This window comes from Jatropha curcas, chromosome 10 (genome assembly GCF_041381405.1).
Source record: "Jatropha curcas cultivar XTBG-Jc1 chromosome 10, XTBG_Jcur_1.0, whole genome shotgun sequence".
In the NCBI taxonomy this organism is placed as follows: Eukaryota; Viridiplantae; Streptophyta; class Magnoliopsida; order Malpighiales; family Euphorbiaceae; genus Jatropha; species Jatropha curcas.
The window spans coordinates 27,007,626-27,034,608 of record NC_143160.1 but is presented as its reverse complement, the minus strand read 5'-3'; the positions used below and the strand labels follow the sequence as shown (position 1 = coordinate 27,034,608).

General features: G+C 34.5%; 1 protein-coding gene across 5 annotated transcripts in view; it reads right to left on the bottom strand.

The window, feature by feature from the left end:
• The window catches only part of LOC105637261 (5'-3' exonuclease family protein), a 32,226-nt gene that overhangs the window by 3,338 nt on the left and 1,905 nt on the right, over positions 1-26,983 (bottom strand). For 2 of the 5 annotated variants that reach the window (XM_037638933.2, XM_012220715.4), the window contains exons 2-14: positions 26,693-26,918; positions 25,557-25,785; positions 25,216-25,295; positions 24,083-24,121; positions 21,103-21,121; positions 9,919-9,972; positions 6,807-6,934; positions 6,637-6,705; positions 5,691-5,776; positions 3,924-4,033; positions 2,514-2,564; positions 2,222-2,280; positions 1,624-1,668 (exon numbers count right to left, since the gene is read on the bottom strand). In XM_037638933.2, the coding sequence (XP_037494861.1) occupies positions 1,624-1,668; positions 2,222-2,280; positions 2,514-2,564; positions 3,924-4,033; positions 5,691-5,776; positions 6,637-6,705; positions 6,807-6,934; positions 9,919-9,972; positions 21,103-21,121; positions 24,083-24,121; positions 25,216-25,295; positions 25,557-25,785; positions 26,693-26,851 (1,128 nt within the window). In that variant the 5' untranslated portion in view covers positions 26,852-26,918. The remainder of the gene's footprint in view (positions 1-1,623; positions 1,669-2,221; positions 2,281-2,513; positions 2,565-3,923; positions 4,034-5,690; positions 5,777-6,636; positions 6,706-6,806; positions 6,935-9,918; positions 9,973-21,102; positions 21,122-24,082; positions 24,122-25,215; positions 25,296-25,556; positions 25,786-26,692; positions 26,919-26,983) is intronic. The other 3 variants (XM_012220768.4, XM_020680577.3, XM_089726742.1) reach the window with 3 other exon arrangements.

Below are 26,983 nucleotides of genomic sequence, written 5' to 3'. Positions count from 1 at the left end.
AAATGCTACCCATTTTGGTAAATTAATTGAGACTGGGGTTTAATTTAATCTAAGCTTAGCTGTTGGTTCCAGAAAATTAATTTTTAATGTAAACCCTAACCCTAATTGGGGTTTAGAGTATGAATACTAGCTAACTTTTGTTTTGGGGTATGGATGTCAAAGAGTTCAAATAAGGGTGTAATTGTAACAACTCGTGAAGTTGAGGATATTTCTATGCATTAAGCCGAAATGAAGGGAAGTTATGTTCTAATTTTTTTTCTATCTATTTTCACTGATTCTAAATAGACAAATGATATGAGAGCGTTTTTTTTCTTCAGGGATTTGTGAGGGAAAGGAATTTGTTGTGTGTTTGAATGATAAACACTAAGGGGAAAAAGAGGCTTCTAGCAATTTCTTGGTGTAGGTCTCCTGTATCTACAAGGGATAATTAGCACATTTGGATAATTAAAATTAAAGCTCACAAGGCGTTGAATCTATGGGAAACAGCGGATATTGGGTAGATCCTACACCCTTAGGCCCTAATCCCACAATGGCACAGATAAAAAACTGAGGTGCAAAAAGCCAAGAAATCTAGGGCACTGACTTGTATTAATTCAGCTCTCAAAGAAGTGATCTTCCCCTAGAACGATGGCAAGTGATTCACCTAAGGAAGCCTGAAAAACTAGGGAATGAGTTTGAAGGAAGTGATAAACTTTTGACACTGATCACACTGCTTTATCCAATTAATGAAATCGTGCCAAGTATGGCAATACACGAGTGGCTGTAGAAGCTTCGTTACTCATAGGTTTCATCAACACAGCAAGGCACCCAGCATGCTAGAGAGGCTTCTGGCACGCCCTAGAACCTTACAGTCCTTTGCCTACAGAGTTCCACTGACCTTTGACTCACTCTTCTGCTACTATGTAAATACCTTAACATCTCTAGAAGAATCTACCGACCTAGACTTAAATTTTTCTAGTGGAAGCAATTGTTGAACGTTGAATGTAATTAATCCTAGCTTCGGAGGCCCTAGGCAAGCCTCCCCATTTGTAAAGCTTGCTTGTACTCTTACACTTTAAAGGCAATGTAGCAAATTGTTTGCTCTAAATTCTCTCTTCATTGCTCCTTGCTATTCTCTAAACCTCTCACAAGACTTACTTAGCCATCCTTGAAGGCTTAGATCATCTAAATGCCACACAGGTAGTCTACTAAAGTACTCATCCCGTGACAATTAGTTACCCTATGAATAAGTTACACTATTAACTATAGCTAGGTTAACGTGGTGAAACTTGAATACAACCTTTTATACCTTGGTTGATCTTTAAAATAGTTAAGATTGATTTATTTAATTAAGTTTTCATTTCCAAAATTGATTTATTTAATTAAGTTTTCGGTTTTAACCTTAATTTTCTTAATTCAAAGTTAATCACTTGTCTAGATAACATATAATTGCTAGGAACGATCCTCGTGGGAACAATAACTTTATACAACATGTGACAGCTGTGCACTTGAGGATTTTATATAACAGATGTGTGTGTCTGACAGAGAGAGTTTATATATATCACTCTTCAAGAAGGATGAAAATAAGAATCCAAAAGAAAAAAAGAATACAACAACAAAATGAAAAGATAAGTGAAAAATTACCAACTTCTTGCTTAAGAGAGCTTGTTCAGCATTTGCTTGCAAGGCCTACAAAAGGACAGCACAGGTTAGCAGAAAAACAAAAACGAGTTCAGTTTGCATTCGCAATCAGCATGTAATTTTATCACACATGAAGCTAACAGTAAGTTTTTCTCCCTCATTTGAATAGAGGTCTCCAGATACCTGGAAGGAAACAATACAATGGATTACTATTTTCTTAGTCACCTCACTTTTTCCTTGCGCCTTCAAACTTCACTCATATTCTTTTTTTTTCCCCCACCATTCTCAAACAGAGGGTAAAGGTGAAAAAAATAAAAAAAGATATAGAGCGAGTTTGCAGACCAATTTGCACTGCTATGCACAAACTCCCGAAACAAAAGTGAAACTTATCCGTGAAACTGCTCTCCTCTTGCTTTTCAACTAAGCTGCATTTTTGTTATTGGAGTTCATGCCTAGAAGCAAAACAAGTCTGCAAAACTGGTTTACAATTCAAAGTACTTTATACTATTTTTATACCATCAAAAGCAAACAACTCAAATAAAGACAAGACAAAGTTTTAGCAAGCATTTGACTTATATTATGCTGTAACTAGACATTCTACCTCTTTGATGCGTTCCCCTTCTACTTGATCAACACATTGCAATAAATTCTCTAATGTGCCTGCCGAAAGAAATGACAATTAAAACAAGTTACTCTATTAAAATGCCATGCATGCAAATTACAAGAAAATTCTTTTACATGTAAAAATTCCTATTCTTGCTGATTCCATTGTATGCAGTGCAAGAACATATTCATCTTGTTACACATTTTCAAAAGCATGTGTAAGACATGATGCAAGAACATATTCATCTTGTTTTTCAAAAGCATGTGTAAGGCATGATACAAGAACATACCAAATCTAGTGATCAGTTGCACAGCATTGACACTTCCAATTCCATCAACTCCTGCAGTTATTAAAAACGTGATTTATTGATCACTTATACTTCAAGTTTAATTGAACATTCCTAAAGTGAGGAGAAAGAAAAAAAAAATGCTTAATGAAGGATCACAAGAATTATTTTGATAAAACAATTCATTATTCTAGACTTTTTCAGGAGATGAATGGTAAAAGGAGAGAGTTCATAAAAGAGTTGAGTGTTTTAGGAATTCTAGGAATTTGGAATAAACATTTTTAGCATTTTGTGGCAGATTTCTCTCACAGTGGTTTACATGATTTAGAACGGAAGAAGCAAAGAAGTAATATTTTGCAACATTTCTGGAGATTTCAGCATACAGCTGGAAAGAATGCCCATATTTTTAAAAGTGGGAACTTGCTAAACAGCCTAAACTGTAATCACATAACAAACATTTTTTGCTTGGTCATAATAATTAGCATTAACATGATTGAATAGCTTTATAATCTTAAATTTTTAGTAAATTTAGGTTTTAGCACAAGGCCTATACATTAGATTTTTGTCATAACTATCCATTTCAATTAGCTTTTTGTTCAAAATTACTCATTTCCATCACTTCTTTACAAACTCTTTTTTATAGGGAAAGCACAGTTGCATATTTCTTTTGAGAAACTCACACATCTCACTTTCCTGTCTTTCAGAAACAGCAGCAACCCTAAGATACTCTTTTAATAGAAATGATAATACAATAAAATAACCAGAAGTAATGACCTTCAATCATACTGAAAAACACGCTAAAAGACCCAGTAAATAAAAAACACACTCAAAGATACTCCTTTGGAGGCCCCTAAAAAAATAAAAAATAAAAAATAAAAGGGTAAGAAAACCACCTTATCCCACAACAAATTAAAAGACGAAACTTCACTTTCTAAAACTTTGAGAACCGTCTACTTTGAAATACCCCAAGCTACCACATAAAATACAGGTTGCTTAATTACTTTAGCCCCCTTTCTACAACCACCTACAAAAGTCTCCAAAGTCTAAAGTCAGCCTAGCTCTACCCAAATCATGAAGATACTTGTTCTCTTTTTCAGGTGTGGAATGGGCACAAACCAGTAATTAAATTATCTAAAATATGAGTGCATTAGTTGAGGATCTATCTTGTACTAGCATGCTTATGTTAAAAATGATGTTACTGCTGGTCATAATCATGTATTTTTTATATGCTCTATATAAAAAGTTTCAAGAGATTAAAAAGTAAAAATTCCACTACCAGCATCAGGTAGAAAACAAGAGCAAATACAAAACCAACACTCACATAGACACTAATGGTTAAAATGCTAATTCAATTCAATGGAAAATGACGGTAATACTATTTATTTAATTATTGATAAGGACGCAATAAATGACCTGGAATATTATCGGATCTGTCACCCATGAGAGCCATGACATCAGCAAACTGAGAAGGTTTCAGTGCTCCATATAATTTTGCAAAATCTTCAATCCCAAATGAAACCATCCTGGCAATCAAAATGATAAATATCACGCCTTATAATATACTAGCAAAACAAACATGTAAGAAACCCAACTAAAAGAAAAAATTGTGTTATATGTGTATGTGTACATATATATATATAGATATATATATTGTAGGTAGCACAAAGCACAACTAAAGCATGCCAAACACAATAACTAAACAATTGCAACCCTTCTAAATACTTTATTCTTTCTTATTCTGATAGGATAAATTTCTTGTGTTTTTGTAACCCATTAAATTAAGGTAAGACCAAGTTTGGCACCTACATTAAGTCATTTATTACTGAACCTTTTACCAATTCCATTTGATTTTGTTGAATTCTATTTAACCATGCAAACACCACGACAGCTAAAAGCAGATAGTGCCCGGTATCTATTTAATAGGAGATACAATATTTAAATGAAACATTCTATACCTACTTTCATTAAATTAAAGAAAATAAAAAGAATTTAAGCAAATCCATAGTCTTTGGGCCTTCGGGGCCCTAGAGGGTTCTGTGAGGCACTCTGGCATTCTACATTGTTATGGAGAAGCCTGAAGAAATGTAGACCATGCGTATGGGAGGCATTGGCACATGGGAGAAGCTTCTAGATAGGCCTAAAGGGCGCTGGAGGGCACTAGGGTGCTAGGCAGTATCCGGACAAGACAGGTTTAGCAAGATCTGGGCCAACCTAGAGAAGTCTAGAGACTTCCACCGACTTTTAGCAACTAGACATGCCTAGAAGTCTCTAGGGAATGCGAGGCACCAACTTTGCTGGGCACCAAGGCGGTTGGACATATATATATATATATATATATATATATATATATATATATATATGCATGTCCAACCGCCTTGGTGCCCAGCAAAGTTATATATATATATATATATATATATATATATATATATAGCAATTAGTGCAAACTTATATCTCACCCATCACTCCCTTCAACTATAAAGCTATACTTCAAACTAAGCCTTGTAACTTTGTACACATTATTTTTAGAGTGTAACAAAGGTTTTAGAGGGTTTACTTTGAATTGTCATAGGCTTAAAGGTTTATGCTCACTGCTCTTAGCAATTACCTGTGTGGCACTAGCACTTGCTCGCTGTGGGGGCTAGTCAGCCTGGCTCAGCACAAATACAGGTCAGGTCACACTGCCTCCTAGCATAGGAGGTTAAGTTGTGGCTAGATGAATAGAACTTCTATTTATAGTGTAAAATGTACACAAAGTTACAAAACTTGGTTTAAAGAATTGCTTTACAAATGAGCGGTGTGATGGCAAAGATATAGCAGTGTTTCCTTATATATAACAATGCTAGGATGTGCAATTAAAAATATTAAGACTTCAGGGCCTAAAATGTGGTCTAATTTAAAGTGTTAGAGACTAATGTATAATGAGAATTTGTAGTTTACTAATTAAGGATTACAATGCATAGATGCAATCAAAACTTAGAGACCAGATGCAAGGGTCAAAATTACTTGTATCCTTAAACAACATGAATTATATAACATTAAGATTGAAAAAAGAAAATGCAAAAATTGATTTGAAAAGTTAATGAGGTTCTAAAAAACATTAAAATTTCTAAATCAGAAACCTAAGATGCATAAAATTATTGAGACAACTAATGTAGGGTTGTAAATTGAAGGGATACTTACTCAAGGCCACGTGGTGCAATTCGTAGAAGACGTAATGAAGGAGATAGAATCTGGAAAAAGTCTTTGTCCGGAGAAACAACTCGTACCTGTTACAAACATAATTGTAACAGATTATAAACGCCAAGTATTATCCTTAATCTATATATAGGCGGTAGAAGTCAAGAAACATTCAGAGCATAGAATAAATAAGGTGAAAGGTAACCTAATACTAATATTAACGTCCATGGGCCTAGACAACATGGCTTATAAGTGAACAAGTGATGGAACCCAACTTGCACAAATCCAATTGGATTGTGCTAGGTCCACCACTAATTCCATTATAATCCTTGATTTACTTATTATTCTTCAATGTGGGATCCATCTCCCAACACACCCCCTCAAGTGCAGCAAAGTTGGCCTTAATATGGCCCAACATCAATAGGCCGGTTGACACTAACTATCATATAAGTTGGCTCGCATATCTCCATCACTTGAGTCCTACAGGATTTCAACATGAGTCCCAATGTCCAACCCCTTTAGTCATGAGGCTTTGATACCATTTTAAAGTCCATAAGTCTAAACAACATAAGCATTATAAGTGAATGAGTATTGGACCCATCTTGCACAAAACAAATTGACTTGTGGTAGGTCCTCCACTCATTCCATTATAAATCCTTTATTTATTTTATTGTTATATGATGTGGGATTCATCTCCCAACAACTAATAGAAGACAAAATTTAATAGCAATTGCACAATGCACCAGCTATTTCATAAATAATTACATGTTTCCAGGAAAGAATTTTTTTTATATAATTTTTCTCAAGTGAGAAGAGAAGCCAGCGAACAATAATAAATTTTTTGTGAATAAGTGAAAAAGGAAGATTTTGTTCATTGAAATGAGGGACAGTTTTCTTCATATTTCAAGATGTTCATCAATACCTCCCAAATACAATTTAGCACAATTACCTTGAACCCAGAATCCACACTCCTCAATGCCAATGTTCCAATCACATCATCTGCTTCTACACCTGGTACCTGTGTTGTATAAATCATTATCAATTATTGTGTACAGCCAGAGCTAGGAAATTCAGCCAGAGCCAGCAAATTAAACAAATCTGCAATGTACAGCTTATTACCTCAATCACCTTAATAGACATGGCTTTAATTGATGCTTTCAAATATTGAAGCCCCTGAACTATGGTATCAGGTGTAGGGGGCCGGTTGCTCTTGTATGAAGAATACATATTGTGACGAAAATTCGAACCTTCAGAAGAATTAAAAAGAAAAAGAAAAATGAATAAATAGATATATACATATGTGTGTGTAATAAGGCAAGCTGATACTGAATCAAATTGAACCCACTAAATATATTTCCTATGAACTAAAAGGTGAAAAATAAATAATTGAAAATCTTAATACACATCTTCCATGAATAATTAACTCAAACAGAAATATAAGCACTACAATCAGAAAATTAAAGCAATAGAAACAAAATACCTCAAAACTGCAAACAACAACAACAAAAAATAAATAAAAGATTTCATGAGAGGAACAGAGCCGCATGTCAGAAAGGAACAGTGAAAACCTTGCCCCATGCAGCGGAATAGAAACTTTATTGAATTTAATTCAAGTCGATGTATTTTGCCAATAACACAACGAGACAAACTTTAGGATCAAAACTAACTATAAGCAATTGAACTTTGTCTAGTCATACAGAATCTTCATACAATCAATTTAAAAAGATTTGGACACACTTTGGGTCCAGGTGCAAGTGCTAGACAAGGTGGCAGCCCAGCTATGGGCATTTTAGACTACACAAATGAGACTAATCTCAAAATTAAAAACCAGGGAACACAATACAGTCATTTGATTACTAGAAGCACCAGAAAATCATTTTCCATGTCTATTAAAGCATGATTTCAAATGTCATGCAAATCAAGTACACATTTCAAATGTCATTCAATCAAGTCCACATTTCAAATGTCATTCAAATAAAGTCCAAAATGTTCATTAATAGGAAACAAATTATAAATCTGTATGACTACCCCTGAATAAATCAACATCAACATCAACATTTTATTGTAAAGCTGTAGCATATTCATTCACAGCTTTATTTTTAAATTCCTTGATATAAATTCAGTAGCTGATCCAACTAAATCTCGCAAGGATGAAAATGAAGCACTCACCAAAGTAATTCAATTATAAATAAACTGTATCTCACATCTACTAAAATTACTGCACAAAATAAAGCACCGATTGGTAGGAGGTTTGATCCAGCAGGGGGTAAAGTTGATGTCGAGACTTAAATCTACTAAAGCCCCAAAGTTTAAGAATTTAAAGTAGCCGTACTTTATAGATTTCTTTTTTTTTTTTTTGGGGAATCCGTATTCATAGCTTTTGATTCAAAAATAATCTAGAATCTAAAAGTCAAGAAATCAGGAGAACAAGAAGCACCTAGCCAAATAAATGCAACAAATAACTATTTGAGGATTAGGGATAAAGTATGATGAAGAACAGAATTAAATCTCACATTACGCGAACTGATGGTTCAACAAGAAACTAATCTATATAATATATGAAAGTAGAACAATTTACATCATATGGAAGCCAAGTGTAAGCCTCTAAAATTGCCACGTATGAGCAGGAACAGTAGGGACCAACAAGTTTGATTAATTATTAAAAATTAAAAAACCAAAAATGGGAACCGTAGGAACCAACAATTAAATTTTGACCAAAAATTAATTATCACAAAAATTTTCTACAAATCAATCAAACTAGATCTTTAGGTTTTCTGCCAATAGGGACCAACAGTAATAAATACTTACAACATTTTTTTTTATATTTTTAATTTTTTTATATTTTAACATTTCCCAATCAATTGTATTTTAACATTTTCTCTCTCAATTAGACCAACAGTAATATATATTAATTTCTTATTTCAATGACACAAAAACAAATTTTAAAAAAAAAAAACCATTTCATTTTTTATTGGTAATAAGAAAAAATTTCAGTTGATTAGCTTAGTGTATGGAGTAATCTCATATACCAAGAGTTAGGTTGCACGGACACGGCACAAGATACGAGAATATACGAAATACAATAATTTTTAAAAAAGGTAGAACATCCACACGCTTAGGACACATTACTAAATAAGTAATACATTAATATTTTAAATAAATAAACAATCATTTAATAATAAATCATAAACATATGATAAAAAAAATAATTAATTTCTTATTTCAATGACACAAATACAAATTTTAAAAAAAAACTTTATTTTTATTGGTAATAAAAAAAAAAATCTTGGTTGATTAGCTTGGTGTATGAAGTAGTCTCATATACCAAGAGCTAGGTTGCATTGACACGGGACACGAGATACGCAAACGTACGAGATACGATAATTTTTAAAAAGTAGGACATCCACACGCTTAGAACACATTATGTTAAATAAGTAATACATTAATATTTCAAATAAATAAACAATTATTTATTAATACATCATGAACATAAAAAATACTTAATTTCTTATTTCAATGACATAAAAACAAATTAAAAAAAAAAAAAAACACTTCATTTTTTATTAGTAATAAGAAAAAACCTTATTTGATTAGATTGGTTTATGGAGTAGTCTCATATACCAAGAGCTAAGTTACACGCATACGGGACACAAGATAAGGGAATATACGGGATAAAATAATTTTTAAAAAAGGTAAAACATCCATTCGCTTAGGACACACTACACTAAATAAGTAATATATTAATATTTCAAAAAAATAAACAATTATTTATAATAAATCATAAATATAAAATAAAAAAATACTTAATTTCTCATTTGAATGACATAATATTGCTCCGCGCATCGTGCGGATTCTAACACTAGTTTAGGATATAAAAGAAAGAAAGAAGAGAAGACATTTGGTGTCCAAAAACAACAATTTAAGCCATAGATTTGCAACGAAACTCGGTGAAAAATTGAGATAATGACTTTATACTTTTATCCAGCAGCATTATTAAATGATGCAAATTCTAAAATGAGAAGAGCAGAGCTACAATATATAGTGTCATAGGTGTGGTTTTTAGAGAACATGCGAGAAATAGAGAGGATGTATCATACATAAAATATTCCGACACAATCTGGAGACCTTACAGAAACCTTAAACCATTTTACTTGCAGATGTTGTACCTTGTATTCTTGCAGATTATTAACTCTATCATGTGAAAGATTCAGACAATTATGAAAAAACATACCTTTTGCCATGACATTTTCTTTGGATGAAACACATGTATGACCAAATGGAAATCCTGAAAAGGAAAACTTTCTTCTATCAAAATTTTTGCTTGAAAAAGTTGTTCCACATTCAAATTAACCCCATGAACCACCCAAATCCTTTACCCTTTATGAAAAAGAAAATGCATTTTCAAAATCAATAAGCATATAAATAATGAAGTTCATTATTTACGAAAGAAAATTATGTAAATTTGTACCGCAATGGATCATAAAAAAGGTTCATAAGATTTCTTCTCTAACAAGAAAAATAATATGAAACAGAAAATTTTCTCCAATAATATCACGAATAAAATGTGTTCAGTAGTCTCTCTCTCTCTCACTCTCTCTCTCTCTCTCTCTCTCTCTCTCTCTCTCTCTCTCTCTCTCTCTCTCTCTATATATATATATATATATATATATATATATATATATATATATATATATAATGACAAAATGGCATGTAAAGGAAATTGCAAGGTTGCCTGAAAGTAGCATGGTAAGGACCAAGTCCTTAGAATACATATCTTTCATCAAATTTCAAGAATATGTATGCGTATGTATTGGCATAAACCAAAAGTTGATATGATGAATTATGAAACAAATTCTTAAGAACCAACAGTTGTAGTTCATTTGCACATTATGTATACTTATCTATTTGATCCATATCATAAACATGTTTAAAGAAACATTGCTTCATCACCTACCACCTCCTTATCTGGGTTGGAACTGGCCTTTATGTATTGCCTGAACCAAGGATACAATCATGCATATATGGTGAAGAAACAACTTATCCATAAAATTACCAAGGGAAAGATGAGAATGCTAAGATGCATGTTGAAATACAAGGAAAGGCAGAATAAGGAATGATAACATGCATAGGACGGTAGAAGCAGTAACTGCTAATGATAAATTATGAGGGTCTACGATATGGTTGTTTAGGTGTGCTTCTCACATTTCAATAAATTATTGACAGGGAAGGTCAGGCATATTCAGGCCAAAGAAGGAAGGAAAATGAGTGATAGATCTACATGGAAGTGGGATCAAATATTGAAGAAGGATTTCTAAAGATACAGTTCTTAATAGGGTCTAATGGAGTTAAAAGGATCCACAGTAGCAACCAATAGGTTTTAGATTAAGGCTGAGTAGAGTTGTGAAATGCACATTTATCATTACACGCTGTAAGTAAACCCCAAATTGATAGTATCTCCCTCCATCCCTTTTCTATCCACCCCACACCCCCTCTAGGTTTAATTGACATGTCCACCAATCATGCTTGTATTGCACTTTTCTTTTTGGACAATGACTTTACCATTCAAAGGGGAAAAGAATACTCAATCTCAATTAAGAAGTAAAGTGCCATCTAGTTACAGTCCAATCATTAGAGCACTTGTCAAGCATTATCCTTCCACATATCCCCACAGAATTATTAAGCTTCCACATATTCTAGCAATAAGGTAAAAATTTATACCATACCATAAACTTCCATCCTAAATGCTTCTATTGGAACAAATTATAATGGAAGTGACATCAAGTAGTAACTTAGTGGCTTGGTCTATGATTTATTTGACAGTATGATAGAATTTATCAAACGAATAAAAAATGACTTGGGTCACAAAATTCAATTAAACTTCCCCAATGATCACCTTAATTCTTTCAAGCTTGGCTTATTTTCCTATAAAAATTCCTCGTTTGTTTAGTGTTATTCTTTATTATTTTCCTTGCTTCCATGATTCATAGTGGCACATAAATATAAATATCATAAAAACCTAAATACATTTGGGTAGTCAGTTAAAACGATGGTAGTGAACCAACCCTAATTCTAGAAAAACACACTGTTCCCTACCAATGCAGAGGATTCCTCTGCTATTGGAAATTGTTAGCAAGGCCACATTGTAGTTTTTCTGTTATCAAAGAAGTATTAATTGTAAGATAATCTAATAAAACTTCTTGTAACAACAGAAGTCAAGTCATGAAAATATCAAGAAAAAAAAAATAGCCAACTTATACAATAGTATCACAACATTAAAAATACAGGAAAAAAAAAAAAAAAAAGTAAAAGCGGGGAAGACATGCAAGCCACCTCACCTTAAACAATTTGCACAAAGATGCATATGTTTCAAAGAAAAATCACTTCCCAAACGTCATGCCGAAACAAAAAAATAACACTACATTTTCCCATCCAGAAAAGAATTGCTTATCGAAGAAAACAAGAAAACCCACAAAGGAGAGAGAAATCACATTGGATCATAACGGAATCTCAGTCTATACCAGCACCATAATATCGGATTGAGGGAAAGAGTATCATTCGAGATTGATAGAAAAGCAAGGATATGGGCTCGTGTGAGTAGGAAACAGAAGAGACTTCGAGAACCTAGAGGCAAATAGGCTGGATCCCCTTCTTTATCAAAATGTCCGGTTTCTAAATTTTCATGCTCTCCCCCCCCCCCCGGCGCGGGAATGCCTTCCAGAGCCTGTTGAATAATTTTTATAGATTCCATCGTTTCACCAATTCGGACCCCCTAACTCTTCCTCAGCCAGGCTTGGGCAGAATAGCAAAGCAAAAAAAAGTATTAGTAGCATAGCAAAAATGTGTTCTTCGTCATTAAAATGGTTGCTCGCGGTAATTGTGGCCTCTTGGGAGAACCGATGACTGCATCTTTGATGCACTTGCTAGTACTAGTGGATTCGTTATAGTTCCTCCTATGATACTCCAACCACCCCACGAATTGGTTATTCCTAAACGAGTCATGAAGGGTATGCTCTTGCACATTTTCATTAATCCATCAACAAGATTGATATAGACACATAGACTCAATTATTTCTATCTCTATTCCACAAACCAACACAAAAAGGCCAGTCAATACTGTTCCATCTAACATTATAGATTCTCACATAATTTTTTTCACCTATAATTAACATATAAGGCTATTTAACAAGTAGGTTTGAATTGACATGGATTATTATAGAAAGATAACCGTAGGACTGAACTCCTCCCCAAAGCACCTTGGGGGTTTAAAATATTTGTGAATAGATGGATATGAGAATGCACTCTTTATGAGTGTAAATCTTCTTCCTTTGACAGATAATATCTCTTTGAACCAGCAAATCTTCTTTCAAATTTCTCCATGAGAATGTGATAAACAAAATTAGAAGTAATTTTGCTTGAAGGTTAAGTTCTAAGCCAAAGAAACACTCAAGTTGGTGCCCTAACTGATATCTTATGACCTTAGCCAGCTTGTTTTTATAAAGATCACTGCACATAAGAATCAAGTGATATTTCCATAAAATTCACTTTCAGCCATGTTTTTAAATTTCAATCAGATACATGATTTTTTAAATTGTGATCAAAACTATGATTGTAGTGCCTTAGAAGTGGAACACTGTATATTTTTGTAATCATTGACGTTAGAGCTTGATAGAATATTTTCTAAGACATTTTGTGCTGAAGAATAGCCTGTATTTGTTGCCTTGAACTTGTCAGCCCTCAATATAAACAAAATATTTTTACTGCTTCCACTTTGCATCATGAGAGTATAGGAGAAACATGATATCAGCTTTCCTATGAGTCAAGGAACAATATTTTCCTCCCTTTCAGTATAACCTTTTTATACAAAGACTATGAAAAAGATGAAAAGAAAAGGGGGAAAAAGAAAAGTCCCACTCTTCTGGGGAGAACATTAGACTTGCAAATGGTTTCATAACTAATATTTCCTTCATAGTAATAAAAATCTATATCTCCTTTACAATGCAATCAACCGACAGTTCCAAAATTATGAAATATTAATGCCAACTAATATGAAGGATAACTTTCACAATATCAAGCATTACCTTTTGTTAGGCATGGCCACCGGTTCATTTTGAACCGGAACCGAACCGTACTGTAGATGAACCCAAACCTGACCGGACTGTTGATTCAAAGTTTTGAACCGGAACCGGCGGTTCAAGGGCCGTTAAAGTTCATGTGAATGTTAAAATCTGAACCTGAACCGGCCCTGAACCGACGGTTCTGGTCGGGTTCAAACCAAAAACTTTTTTTTTTTTTTATTTTCAAAATGATAATCACTTAGCCTATTTTATACATCTCTAAAAGTCTCAATAATATTTTACTACATGCTATACTTTACTTAAGATTTTTTTTTTTTTTAAATATACTTTACTTTAAAAGTTAAAAATCTAAAAAGTAAAATGGTAAAAAAAAGAGAGAAATATTTAGTATAAACTTATATTGTTTTTAACTTTTTTTTTTTTACCCTTTTAAGTTGTTTACTAAGTTTATAATTACATTCTTTTGAAGCATTTTTCAAAATTTTCTTATAATTTATTTAATTAATAACATTTAAACAAAATAAAGTGATAATTTATTTGATTATTTTGTAAAATTAATTAATTTTATTCTTATATGAGTACGAGCATTCTAAAATTATTTAAAATAAAATTTATCAATATTTTTTAAACTCATATTAATATTTTTGAAAGAAAATATAACGTTAGAACCGATTTAAAAAAAAAAAAAAATATATATATATATATATATATATATAGCCGGAAACCGTTATCGAAACCATCGATTCATCGGAACCGCACCAGAACCAGCCGGAACCGCACCGGAACCCGCGGTTCAAGGGCCGATTCAGGTTCAACATTTTAAAAATTTTGAACCGGCGGTTCCACGAACCGGCCATGCCTACTTTCTGTGCAGAGGTAATAAATATAGATCAAGAATAAAATTTACACTAAACTTAAAATATAAACTATAATACTAGCACCCCCAAAACTCAAGGGGTGTTTGGCATTGTTATAATTGTTGTTGAAAAAGCATCTCTAAAATATATTGATTAAAGCAATTCAAATTTTATTTTAATGTTTTCCTTGGCATGCATCAGCCATAAAAACTCTAAAACAGCTCCATTTTCTAACTACTATTAAAAATGTATCTAAAAAATGACTACCAAAAAAGCAATTTCAAAAGACATGATCATCAACCCTCAAACTACAACATTTGTCGTTGACTCGACTTCAAAGTGAAGATTACTGCTCTCCGTGTATCTATGAATGTCTGTTGTATAGCAAAACCTACCGTATGGCCTTAAATCACAATTTATGATCTCAAAGCTTTTCAAAGGTTAAAATATACTTGAACCAATATGTGAAAGAGGAAGAGAAGAAGACTATCTCTGAACCATTAGGATTTCTACGACAGCTGGAATTTTGATCATTAACGGGAAAAAAAAAAAAAAGAAATTAGAGTACCCTGAGAAGTGCAATCAGTCCTCCTACATAAGACTAACAAACATAAAAAATAAGCTGAAATAGTAAGGCCCTCCAATCATTAGATAACATTGAAAGAGAACCCTCAAAATGCTCTGGAAGTATAATCGGTATAGAACCCAATAACACCAACTTGTCCACAAAAAACTAAACAGCATACTCTAACTTATGAAGACACATATGCATTCTCTCCATCCAACAACTCCACAAAACTGCAACAAAGACAAGAGAGAACTCCAAAGAATTTTGGCACCTTTTCTGCCAGCAAAACCTATCTATTTTAAGCCAGCCAAAAGTGTATGAAGTTTCTGAATGCACTCACTACTCTCTAAAAATGCTAAGAAAGAGATTCTAAATTGCACCACTACACAAAGTATAATTGGTGTAATTGAGCCAAGTCAAGTGGATATAGTGCTAAACTTGAGTTTCACTCAATTAGGAAACTCAAGGCTTGAAACTCAGCTTGAACTAGATCAAGTTCTAATTCTCATACTCAAGCTTGCCTCAAACAAATGCTCAAAATACTCAAACCTTACTCCACTCAACCCAATTACAATTAAAAACCCAAACCAATTTATTTACTAATATTAAAATATTAAATAAAACTTTAATCTCGAATGAGCTTAAATTAGCAAATTATTATTCAAATACAATATAAACATAGAGTTTATTCAAAGTTTAATAACTCTATTAGGCTCATGAGCCAATCGAGTCAAGTATTATGATAGTTGAATTCAACTTGACTTGTTAATCAAGCTACTCAAGTTGAAATTAGACCCAATTACCACTTAGTTTTGAGTATCTTGAGAACCAAATCTGAATAGCTGACAAGTAGCTCCAATTATTACATCTTTAAGAAGAAATGAATGACAATAAGAATCATCACGCTAGGAGAACTTAACAGATCAATAACGAGATAAAACCTTATTAGGCATTCATTTTCGTAAAACACTATCAGTATTGACTTCTTAAAGCACTTTACACCAAACAAAAGCTCTTACCTTGACTAGCACATTAGCTCTCTAAATTTTATCAGAACATTAAAACGAAAATACAAAGTGGGAATGGAAGGATTTACAAGAGAATTTTAAAGCAATGTTGTTGAAATCTTAGTGATTAAAGTAAATATTGTATTTGCTAGTTTAGGTTTATTCCTAATTATTGTAAAGATTGTGTTTCCTAGTTTAGTTTTATTCCTATTTAGAATACTTCCTATATTGGAACAATTTTTGTATATATATGTATATATATAGTGGAGTAGAGGTTGAAAAATATATCACAATTAAAAGAATAAAACATATTCTTTCCTTTAATTTCTACATGGTATCAGAGCCATTGCCGTGAATTTTTCGGCAAAGGTTTCAAATTGCAAAGTGGTCTAAGATACACACAGCACAGCCGGAAGTGGGAGTTGGTTGTCACCGCCTGTCTCAGAAGGAAGAACAACCGCCGATCGGCACTCAGTCCAAACCGCGTCGTCATTCGACCGCACGCGTGTGCACACGCGCCTCTAGAAGATTCTGAATGTTCTTCACGTGCCGGCGCGTGCGATTGTTTCCGGCGAGCTCCGTCAATGATTCTTGTTCCGGCGACCTCAACTCGGTGTGGCGACTCAAACCTACTGGTTCTTTGCACCAGTTTTGCCTTTTTTGGAATTTTTTTCCCTTTCCACCACTGCTGCTACCTTTTTTACCACTGCTGCCGTTTAAATTTCTTTTTTAAAATATGGTTAATGGAAAGAAGGTAGATAGAGTTTTTCACTCAGAGAGCCCCTCACTTCAAATTAGTCCGGTGAAGTTAGATGGAACAAACTACCTGGCTTGGTCTCGATCTTGTTTATTATTCATTGAAGCTAGAGGTTTGCAGGATACCTTGATGGTGGAGCAACTAAACCAATTTCGACAGATCCGGCCTTTAACAAGTGGAAATCCGAGAATTCTCTTATTATGTCTTGGTTAATAAATTCCATCCAGCCAACTATTTCCCGAGGATATTTGCTTCTTGATAATGAGATGCTGGCTTCACAGACGTATTCACAAACTGGAAACTATGCTCAGAGGCATGAATTGCGACAGAAAGTTCATGAAACCAAGCAGGGAGATCTGACTATCGCTCATTATTTTGCTGAACTTAGTGGGTTATGGCAGGAACTGGATTATTATCAAGACTTTCAAGCAAGATGTACTGATGATGCGACTGAAGTTCAGAAGTTGATTGAAGTAGAACGTGAGTATGATTTTCTGGCTGGCCTAAATAGCGAGTATGATCGGATTCAAGTCCAAGTTCTTGGACGAGATACTTTTCCATCCTTACGACAAGCATACTCATTTGTACAACAAGAGGAGACTAGAAGGAACGCTATGGTTCACAGATCTACCATTGACAAAGCAGGGTTGATTGCTAATTCTGCAAGAGAACATATCCAAACTACAAAGAGCAGTTCTTCAGATAGAGATCAATTATTTTGTGACTATTGCGGTAAGAACAGGCACACAAAGGAGTTCTGCTGGAAATTACATGGACGCCCAACTAAAGGGCGTGGAGGAAAGCGAATCAGTTCTTCTAGACCACAGGCACACATATCTGATAGTGGAGCTTTATTTGAGGAACCATCTACTGCTGGAAGCTTTTCTGATAAGGAGATTCAGTCCCTGAAACGATTGTTGTCACAGCTTGATTCGTCCTCAACTCAGACTGCAGCCTCTAATTTTGTTTATTCAGGTAATGCTTTCCTTACCTTTCTTGGAAAAATTGCAAAACCCTCTTGGGTTATAGATTCAAGAGCAAATAAACATACAACAAGCTCTAAAAAACATTTCCTCACATATTCTAAATATCAAGGCACAGACAAAATTCGCATTGCAGATGACTCCTTAGTACCAATTGCAGGCACAGATTCTATTGACTGTACTTCCAACATTAAATTCTCCCCTATTCTTCATGTTCCTAGACTTCCTATTAATCTGTTATCTGTTAGCTTAATCACAAAAGCACTTAATTGCAAAGCAACTTTTTACCCTACTCATTGCATATTTCAAGAACTGAATACAAGGAGAATGATTGGCAGTGGTAGCTTGCACGATGGACTGTATCTATTGGATGACGTTAGTCATTTTTCAAATTCGGGTACCAATCAAGCTTTGTTAGGAACTTCTAGAAATCCTTCCCATGAAGTTATTCAATGGCATAGGAGATTAGGACATCCCTCTTTTTTTGTTTTAGGACGTTTATCCCACTTTGTTTGCTAAATGTGATTTTAATTCATTAGTATGTGATGCTTGTGAACTTGCCAAACACACCAGGCATTCTTATTCTCCAATTAATAATAAGAATTTGATTCCTTTTGCTACTATTCATTTTGATGTTTGGGTTCCTACTAAAATTCTCTCTCTTTCTGGTTATAGATGGTTTGTGACCTTTATTGATTGTTGCACTAGATTGACTTGGGATTATTTGATGAAAACAAAAAATGAAGTTTTTTCATGTTTTCAAAATTTCCATAAAATGATTTGTAGTCAGTTTGAGGCGCATGTTAAAATCCTAAGAACTGATAATGGTACTGAATACATGAATGCAGTTTTTCGTACCTATTTAGATTCTAATGATATTATACATCAGACTAGTTGTGTCAATACTAGTGCTTAAAATGGAGTAGCGGAAAGGAAAAATAGGCATTCACTGGAAGTAGCTAGATCCCTTATGTTCACTACGAGTCTTCCCAAACCATATTGGGGGATGCTATTTTGACTGTTGCTTACCTTATCAATCGTATGCCTCTTCGTACTTTAAATTTTAAACCCTTGATGACAGGAGATCAACCTCAGGTTATTGTGTTTTTGTTGGAGGAAACCTGGTCACATGGAGAAGTAAGAAGCAGGCTGTTGTTGCAAGGTCCAGTGCAGAAGCTGAATATAGAGCTATGGCACAGGGAATCTAATAACTTCTATGGTTGCACAGATTAATGGAAGAGTTAAAGTTGGTTAAAACAACAAATATATCTTTATTTTGTGATAGTAAAGTAACCATCAGTATTATGAACAATCCAGTCCAGCATGATCGAACTAAGCACATAGAGATTGATCATCACTTTATAAAAGAGAAGGTAGTTGAAGGTTTTATAAGTGTCTCCTATATAGCTTCAAAAGAGCAACTAGCTGATGTTTTCACAAGGGGTTTGCATAGCAAGTTGTTTCATCCTTTAGTTTGCAAGTTGGGCATGAGTAATATCTATGCACAAACTTGAGGGGGAGTGTTGAAATCTTTGTGATTAAAGTAAATATTGTATTTCCTAATTTAGGTTTATTCCTAATTAGTGTAAAGATTGTGTTTCTTAGTTTAGGTTTATTTCTATTTAGATTACTTCCTATATTGGAACAATTTTTTGTATATATATAGTGGAGAAGAGGTTGAAAAATATAACACAATTGAAAGAAACAAAACATATTCTTTCCTTTAATTTCTACAAATGTAAAGACCAAATCTTCTTATATGCAAGGAGATAACAGACAATGGAGTTAATGCCATCATCTCCCAAACACCAAGGCCATGTTTGGTTGGATGTAGTGCAATGAAAAATGTGTTATAATGAAATATAATTAACATTCCATTACTGTGTTTGCTCATGTAATTAAAAAAATTTATGGAATCTAATCATCATTGCATTTTTATGTTTAGTAGTAAATATGTAATGTGATTAGTACACCACCACCACCAATAATCACACTACCATCACACCCACCACCACCACTACCACCACCACCACCACCCCACCACCACTACCACCGCCGCCATATGTTTGCTCATATGATTAACTTGATATTGAAATTTAATTTATTCAACAAAAATATATGAAATTATATGTAAAAAAAATACTTTCCAATGACTTAACTTTTATTTTGTTACATTAAACTTTTTACGGCTTATTTTCTTTTAATTTTTTAGTCCAAATAAATTTATAAATCTAAATGGTCTTTAATAACTTGATATAATGAATAGCTGTTGATTTAAATATTTTTTTTTGTATTAATAATGAGGTGATGTTGCTAGTGGAGCGGTGGTGGAGTGGTGGTGGTGGTTGTGGTGACGATGGTGATGGTGGTGGGGAGGTGCTTGTGGTGACAGCAGTGGCGATGGTGGTTGCAATGGTGGTGAAGTGGTAGTTGAGGTGGTGGTGCTGGAGGAGAATTGGTGGTGAAGGTGATAGCAAGTTTGAGGTTGAGTTTGGTTAGTGTTAACTTTTGAGGGATTACAATGGAGTGACCATTATTACATAGGTTTTTAGATGGAACAAACATCACATTATTTTAAGTAATGATAAATACATTTGTAATACTCGTTACATTATGGAATAAGAAAAAAATCCATCAACTATATAATGCAACTTTCATTCCATTACATAGTTGATTACGTTAAACCAAAATAGAGAAGTGAAAATTCCACGAAATAGTATTTTACTGTGAATTAAAGTTGGGACAAGGACATTATGCAAAGCAGAAATGCAAATTATTTTCTTCCCTTGATATCCTAGGCAAACTATACCATTCAAATAGTTTCAATATAAGCTTGACCATGAGCATTTCTTAATCTTAATTTGACCATAAATTTCTATATCAAAGAACTTAAAAAGAAATATCTAACCATGTGAAAGACGGGTAGTTGAGATTTCGCGCAATGCATCTAAGCAAACCACAACTCACAGTTTTGCTAAAGGCAGCTCATTCTGAATTCAGACACATTTTGAAACTTCAGGGGCTAAAATCAAGCACAAAGAGGTTCCAAGCAACAAGTACAACAGCTTACAATGACTATGCAGAGCATGTAAATCAAATGAAAAGAAGCTTGATCAACAATTAAGAGAATATTGCAAAATAAAAATATCAACGAAATTTATAACCCACCATCGTGATCGAACACCACCTGCAAAGAGAAATAATAACCAATTCAATAAAAATTGAGAAACAGATAAAATCATGCAAGATCATACAGTTAAGAGATAGTAGGCATCTTAGCTCTACGCTCAGCAATTAGAGATAAAATGCTAGGAAAACCATTCCATTAAGAGAGCTACTTGTCACGAAGATAGGTTTTAACTTGCCTATCCGTGCGGCACTTAGTCGCCTTTGGGTGCTAGGACGAGCTAAGTAAGCCTAGAAGACCGATGGAGCAAATTAAAAGCTAAATAAGAAGAGAGAGCACAAGAGAGCTTTAGAAGAGACTTGTATTGCTCTTGATACTGCTTACTTGCTTGGTGATTACAAATGAGAGGAACGGTGGTATTTATAGCCATTTCCACCTCCTCAATACATGGCTAGGATTTACATACATAGAATCAATGGTCTAGATTACATGGAGTTAGGTGGGTGTTAGGTGAGACATTAAAATATCTTTGGGTGGGAGTATTATAATGCCTACACCTTGTGGACTTGGAGCAACCACATTTGGGCTTGGAGCTTGCCAAGTCTTTGGGTCTTTGTGCTAGCCCGTTTTTGATAGCCTTGCAAGCCTTCCTTGTAAATGTTTGGGCCAATTCCACCTTCTCACCATGCGGGCCGTAACACCCTCCCCCACTCAAGCTCACGACGCCCTCGTCGCGCCTTGAGCTTCGTATTGCTTTAGCTTTTCTTCGAACTGCCAAAGGAAGTCTTCACGTTCCCAGCTAGCTTCTGATTCTGGGAGGTTTCTCCACTTAATCAGGTACTCGCGGTAGTTTGGGACTCCACGTTTCCGCACTACTCGTGAGTCAAGTATGTTGTCAACCTCCCTATTGAATTCAGTAACAACAGCCGTTGGGGCTCGTGTGGATGCACCCCTGCTTGGGTCCTCTTCATCAGCATGATAAGGTTTTAACATGCTAACATGGAAGACGTTGTGAATTTTAAGTTTAGGGGGCAGTTCGACTTGATAAGCAGCTCTTCCCACTCGCTTGATGATGGGAAATGGTCCTTCATACTTCCTCACCAACCCTTTGTGCACCTTCCGTAAGGACTTGAATTGGTTAGGGAGGAGTTTAACCAATACCTTGTCTCCTTCGGCGTACTCCATTGGTCGCCTCTTAGTGTCGGCCCATTTCTTCATTCGCCGAGCAGCCTTATCGAGACAAGCGCGGGTCTCATCTGCTTCTTCGCGCCATTCTCTTGCAAACTTGTGGGCTGCAAGTTCACCCCAGCATATGAAGTTGCAATGGCATTGGGAGTCAGGGGCTGCTGTCCCATAATAATTTCAGAGGGACTTTTGCCCGTGGACTCGCTCCTTTGAAGGTTATATGAGAATTGGGCGATGTCAAGTAGCTTGGCCCAATCTCGCTGATGAGCACTGACATAGTGTCGAAGGTACAGCTCGAGCAAGGCATTGATACGCTCCGTTCGCCCATCACTCTGGGGATGAAAGCTAGTTGAGAAGTTCAAGTCTGTCCCCATCAGCTTGAACAATTCTCGCCAGAATTTGCCAGTGAAGCGAAGGTCTCGATCGCTCACAATATTCCGTGGGAGTCCCCATAACTTCACCACATTCTTAAAGAATAGGCGGGCTGCTTCATCAACCTTGCAGTTGGCAGAGACGGGGATAAAGGTAGCATATTTGCTGAATCTGTCGACAATGACCATGATGCTACCATACCCTTCAGATATGGTAATCTGTCGACAATGACCAGTTGGCAAGCTCCAAGCCCAAATGTGGTTGCTCCAAGTCCACAAGGTGTAGGCATTATAATACTCCCACCCAAAGATATTTTAATGTCTCACCTAACACCCACCTAACTCCATGTAATCTAGACCATTGATTCTATGTATGTAAATCCTAGCCATGTATTGAGGAGGTGGAAATGGCTATAAATACCACCGTTCCTCTCATTTGTAATCACCAAGCAAGTAAGCAGTATCAAGAGCAATACAAGTCTCTTCTAAAGCTCTCTTGTGCTCTCTCTTCTTATTTAGCTTTTATATTTGCTCCATCGGTCTTCTAGGCTTACTTAGCTCGTCCTAGCACCCAAAGGCGACTAAGTGCCGCACGGATAGGCAAGTTAAAACCTATCTCCGTGACATACTGCTAACCAATATTTTTCTTTGAAGGACTAACACAAGTGTATTTCAAGCAAACAAGTAAGATTCGCCTAAAATACGTAATGCAAAAGGAAATTACAATCAAAATTAACCTATCATTTTACAAGGTTGTATAAAATTACTTGACACATAGCAATCTTGGACGGAAACCTGCATACCGAAGCATTCAGCATAGTTCCCATACTACCCTTACCCACATTCTAGAAGCTACAAATTAAAAGGACAGCCAATTTTGAACTGCAATATGGTAAAAATCAAAGAGAGGACCAAGGTCCTTTTAACAACAAAACAAAATAAATGAGTTTATAATTCTGTCCAAATCTGCATGCTTTAAGTTAAGGACACTTTTTGGCTTCAAATAACTTCTGTACATTTTAAACTCTAAGATAATTTGGCATGATCCAACATTTATTATTTTTTTATTTGTCGAATAGAAAGGATCGGGACGATGGGATGGGATTGACACATACCATCCAATTTAGAATAAGCATATGTACATCAGTCAAGCCAATTCATTCATAGTTAGGCCATTGACTCGTTATGATAAGTGCAATCTAAATAATAAACAAAGTCTCTAGTTATGATAAGTGCAATCTAAATATTAAAGACAAGATTTTGTGGCAAAGTACTCCAGTGCTTTTCCTATGATTAAGAGTCTTTCAATCAAATCCGAGTTTATTCTGGGTAAGATAGATGCTTCTGCAGCCTCACTAATAATCCTTACTATAGTAATAATGAAGACATAAAAAATGCACCTGTAACTTTGACTTCATCCTAAAAATAAAAAACTCAATACAAGTGCAATGGAAAAAGATCATACCGCCACATGGGAAGGGACAAACTCCAATACATCAACTATCTGTAAGAAACATAATAAGTATGTATCAGATCTAAGAAATGAATGAAATTTTCAGTAAATAATTAATTGCTTGATGGAATGTGATTAGATGGTATCCACAATGATTAGACATACATGTAGTAGAATAATTTGCTTACGATCCCATTTCTAAGGAATGTTTTTAACGCATTAAAACACTTAATACATATATACATTGCAGAAGTTCAGAATTTTCTACAGTTACTGTCATGATGCTTTAGAGCACTTCTGTCTGCAGTGCTTTCCTTGCCAGGGTGATTTACTACAAATTCCACATCAGGGTTATTTATGGTTTAGTAATTTCAGACTTTATTTAGAGGAGTCAATTTCTATTTCTTTAGTATTTCATCTTTCGGAAACTTACCTAGTAGGATTTTACGCTAAAGAATTTAGATCTTTTTTATTAGGATAGGATTGTACATTTAATGCTTCATTCTATTAGGATATTTGAGTTCAACCCGCTTATTCTAGCAGGATTTTTAATGGCTATAAAGATAAAATAAGCCAGGTTAATGGTTGTTTCTTTTCCTGGTTGCATCACCAGAAAATTCAGCTCTTTGGTTGAATTTCAATCTCTTAGTTCTCTCCTCAATATTCTCGTCAAATTCACAACCTAATTTAGGGTTATGTTACTAGCTACAAAAATATGTTATCTGAGGCAAAATCAATTCTGACAAATTTAAACCTGCATAAAAAGAACCCCATATAAGGTCAATACTTAAGTCCTCTATTTGATGGAGGCCACATATAAATGATAGCGCCAAAATAAATGGTTAAGACTCTGTCCCGATGGTATAGCATACAATAAACATAGTAGTTCTAAAAACTATGTGCGGTCAATCTCCATTGCATATTCAACAAATTGTTACTTAAGTAACTTTTGTATATAGTATAGAAGGCTCAATGTGCGGTAAACATTTTCCAAGTAATCTGATTTTGAATTTGTTATCTGAGACATAGAATTTTGACAGCAAACTGAATTACAGAAGAAGGAAGACTCTGAGTTCAAACTTTGGCAAAGTCATCATAAATAAAGTAGAAAAGGGGAAGTCTACCATCCATTGAACATCACTTACAAGTGATAGTGCTGAAAATATAGTTAAAACCCAATCCCCATTGCCATCTGCATGTGATAGATGACCATGGTGCAACTTTGCTGCCCTCAGCCAAAATAAAAAAAGAAAAAAAAAGAACCAGCTAAAAATATATTAGTTAAAAGGGATACCACTTAGATTGGTCTAATTAAGTACACAGGCACAGCAAAGATAGCAGTAATATAATAGAAGATAATGATCACATAAAATTCAAAGGTACAGAAAAATAAATACTAATCAGTAATAAAATCTTAGCCAGACAAGAATTACAAGTTAAATATAAGCTAATTTGATATAAATCTAAACCGAGTCATATGGCATACCTAAAAGCTTGTAGTAGGCCCTGTAAATGACAGAGGTGCCATCTATAAGCATTACTCTACCATTTGAAGAACCAGCATTAACTGCTTTTTCTTCACTCTTGATTGAAGCAAAGGTTATATCTTGATATAGAGTGTTCTCGCTTTTGGAAAAGTTTAGAGTGTTATTTTGAGAAGTTGCACAAAAAACTTGAGGTAAAGCCAAGCCCGTCCTAGATAAACTACAAAAGGCCTGCGACGACAAATAAACAATTTAAAATAACACATCTACAGGAGAAATACAGGATAAATAATAATTTAATAAAAAAACTCAATAAATGTCTCTTTCCTACTTATCCACAAATTGCTACTTTTCCATGTCTTGTCTGCCCTTTCTAACTGTTACAGTTCACACATTTTTCGATCAGCATTTGCCAACTCAAGAAATATTTGACGAAATCCCTTTTATGTACTTTTTCAGGCACCCATATAATATGTGAGCAAAGCCTGAAACATTGTGTTAATCCCCTCAGCAAATTTATTAAAATAGTGTGTAATCCCCTTGGCAAATGTATTGAATAATGCTCCACAACTTATAACCTATTTTGCACAAGTCCAACTCAGTAAGAGAGAAGCTCCAAAAGGATAATATAAGCCTAGCACCTCAACCTTTCATAATTAACCAAATGGCAAGCAATATGTGCCTCTCACAAGGTACCATCAATATTACTTGAACAGAGAAAAATCTACACACTAGAACATACAAGAAAAATGACAAAAGCGATCACTCAGTTCAACTTTGTATTGATCATAGAAGCTTGAGTCAAACAGCCACAAACAAGAACTTATTGTGAATGAGGAGACAAAAAGAAACGAGAGATCCTAAGATAAAGAAAGGTAAAGAATAGCTAACAATTTCATTGCTGGATGACTGAAAATTCCCAATGACATTACCTACATTCTTTGAGTTTGACAATACTATCACTTGATTCCAACCAATCTATTTGTCAATTTAGCCCAACAAAAAATTACCATGGACCAAAGATGTAAAAATTAAAGAAATTTTTCAAGATAAAAAAATATTTCAGTACAAATAAGATAGCAAAAATAGAAATTTTTTACATAATTCTATTGTTTCCTTCCTAAATTTTGAGTCTTACCTTCTTAGATGAAGTGGGTGAAGGATGAATTTGAACAACTGTCTTGAAATGGGACAAGATATTTCCAACTTTCTGGGCCCTTCTCAAGTTTTCCCCTAAGTAATTAAAGCTCCTCCACAACGAATGAACACGGACATTCAAACACTGATTGTGTGCCATCAATTCCTCAGCAACTATTGCATAGCAAAGATGAAAAACAAACAAAGCCTCTAAAGGCGGTGATTACCTGAAATCCAACGTTGTGATAAGAATTATATGCAAATTGAATTCTCAGTTTCAGAATTAAGCAAA